The sequence below is a fragment of the Tupaia chinensis genome, unplaced genomic scaffold, assembly GCF_000334495.1.
Source record: "Tupaia chinensis unplaced genomic scaffold, TupChi_1.0 Scaffold000360_1, whole genome shotgun sequence".
Taxonomy (NCBI): Eukaryota; Metazoa; Chordata; class Mammalia; order Scandentia; family Tupaiidae; genus Tupaia; species Tupaia belangeri.
The window spans coordinates 4,057,210-4,058,192 of NW_006159856.1; the positions used below are offsets into that span (position 1 = coordinate 4,057,210).

Genomic DNA, 983 nt, shown 5'->3' on the forward strand with positions numbered 1-983 from the left:
CCCGGGCGTAACGCACAGGGAAGCCCACTGCCAGCCACTGGTCCGCGCTCAGCGCCGCCACACTCAAAGCCGCATTGGACGACAGGAAAGTGTCTAGAAAGCCGACGGCCTGGCACGCGCCAGGCCACGACGGTGGCCGCCCACACAGCACGCCGAACAGTGTGAAGGGCATGTCAAACGCAGCCAGCAGCAGGTGGCCTAAGGACAGGTTCACCAGGAAGACGCCCGAGGCGCGCGCGCGAAGCTGGGCGCTGTGGGCGCAGCAGAGCAGCACTAGCGCATTGGACAGCAGCGACACTGCCAGCACCAGCGCCAGCAGCCCGGCCAGCAGCGCCTCGCCCGGGGCCATCGCGCTAGCGGCTCGCCAGGCACCTCGCCGGCAGGCGGCAACGAAGTGCCAAGCTCATGGCTCGACTCCCGGTGCCGGTCGGAGGTGGCGGAGCTGGAGTTCCGGCTGCTTCTCGGAGATCCAGAGCCAGTGGGCAGGGTCCAGAGCAGCGCGCAGAAAGCAGCGGCAAGTGTGGGATCTAGGATTCGGGGCACAGCGAGCTGCACTGCGGAAACAGCGCCTCCGGGGCGGCGCCGGGGAAAGCCGGCTGCGGCTCGTGGTGCTGTCCAGGGTGCTGAACTCGCTCGGCGTCCCGGCATCCGGCTGCCGGCCTCCTACGGTACCGCCCCGCGGCTGAAGCGAGGCGGGAGGTGCAGGACGCGGGGGGACAGACGTCTCCTTGCTGCCGCCTTGCTTTCCTTCCCTCCGCACGGTGTGAAGGGAGGGGACTCCACGCCCCTCCGCTCCCGAGCAGGTCGGTCCCTGTAATGGACACACCTCCGCCCCAGGCTGCTGGCAGTGACTCATGCGCAGTTGAGATGCCAGCGAGCCAGTCAGTCCTCCCCAGATGCATCTCTCCTCACCGGCCGCCTCGCCTTCAGCGCTGGCACCAAATCGGAGCGACCGGGTGGTTCGTTGGGGCAGGAGCGGGACC

At 68.9% G+C, this 983-nt stretch overlaps 1 protein-coding gene across 1 annotated transcript in view; it reads right to left on the reverse strand.

Moving 5' to 3' along the window:
* Positions 1-349, reverse strand: part of GPR78 (G protein-coupled receptor 78) — an 8,454-nt gene extending 8,105 nt beyond the window's left edge. The window contains 1 exon segment of the mRNA XM_027773577.1: positions 1-349. This exon segment is cut by the window's left edge and continues 34 nt beyond it. Within this exon segment, the coding sequence (XP_027629378.1) occupies positions 1-349 (349 nt within the window).
* Between the last annotated feature and the right edge of the window lie 634 nt (positions 350-983).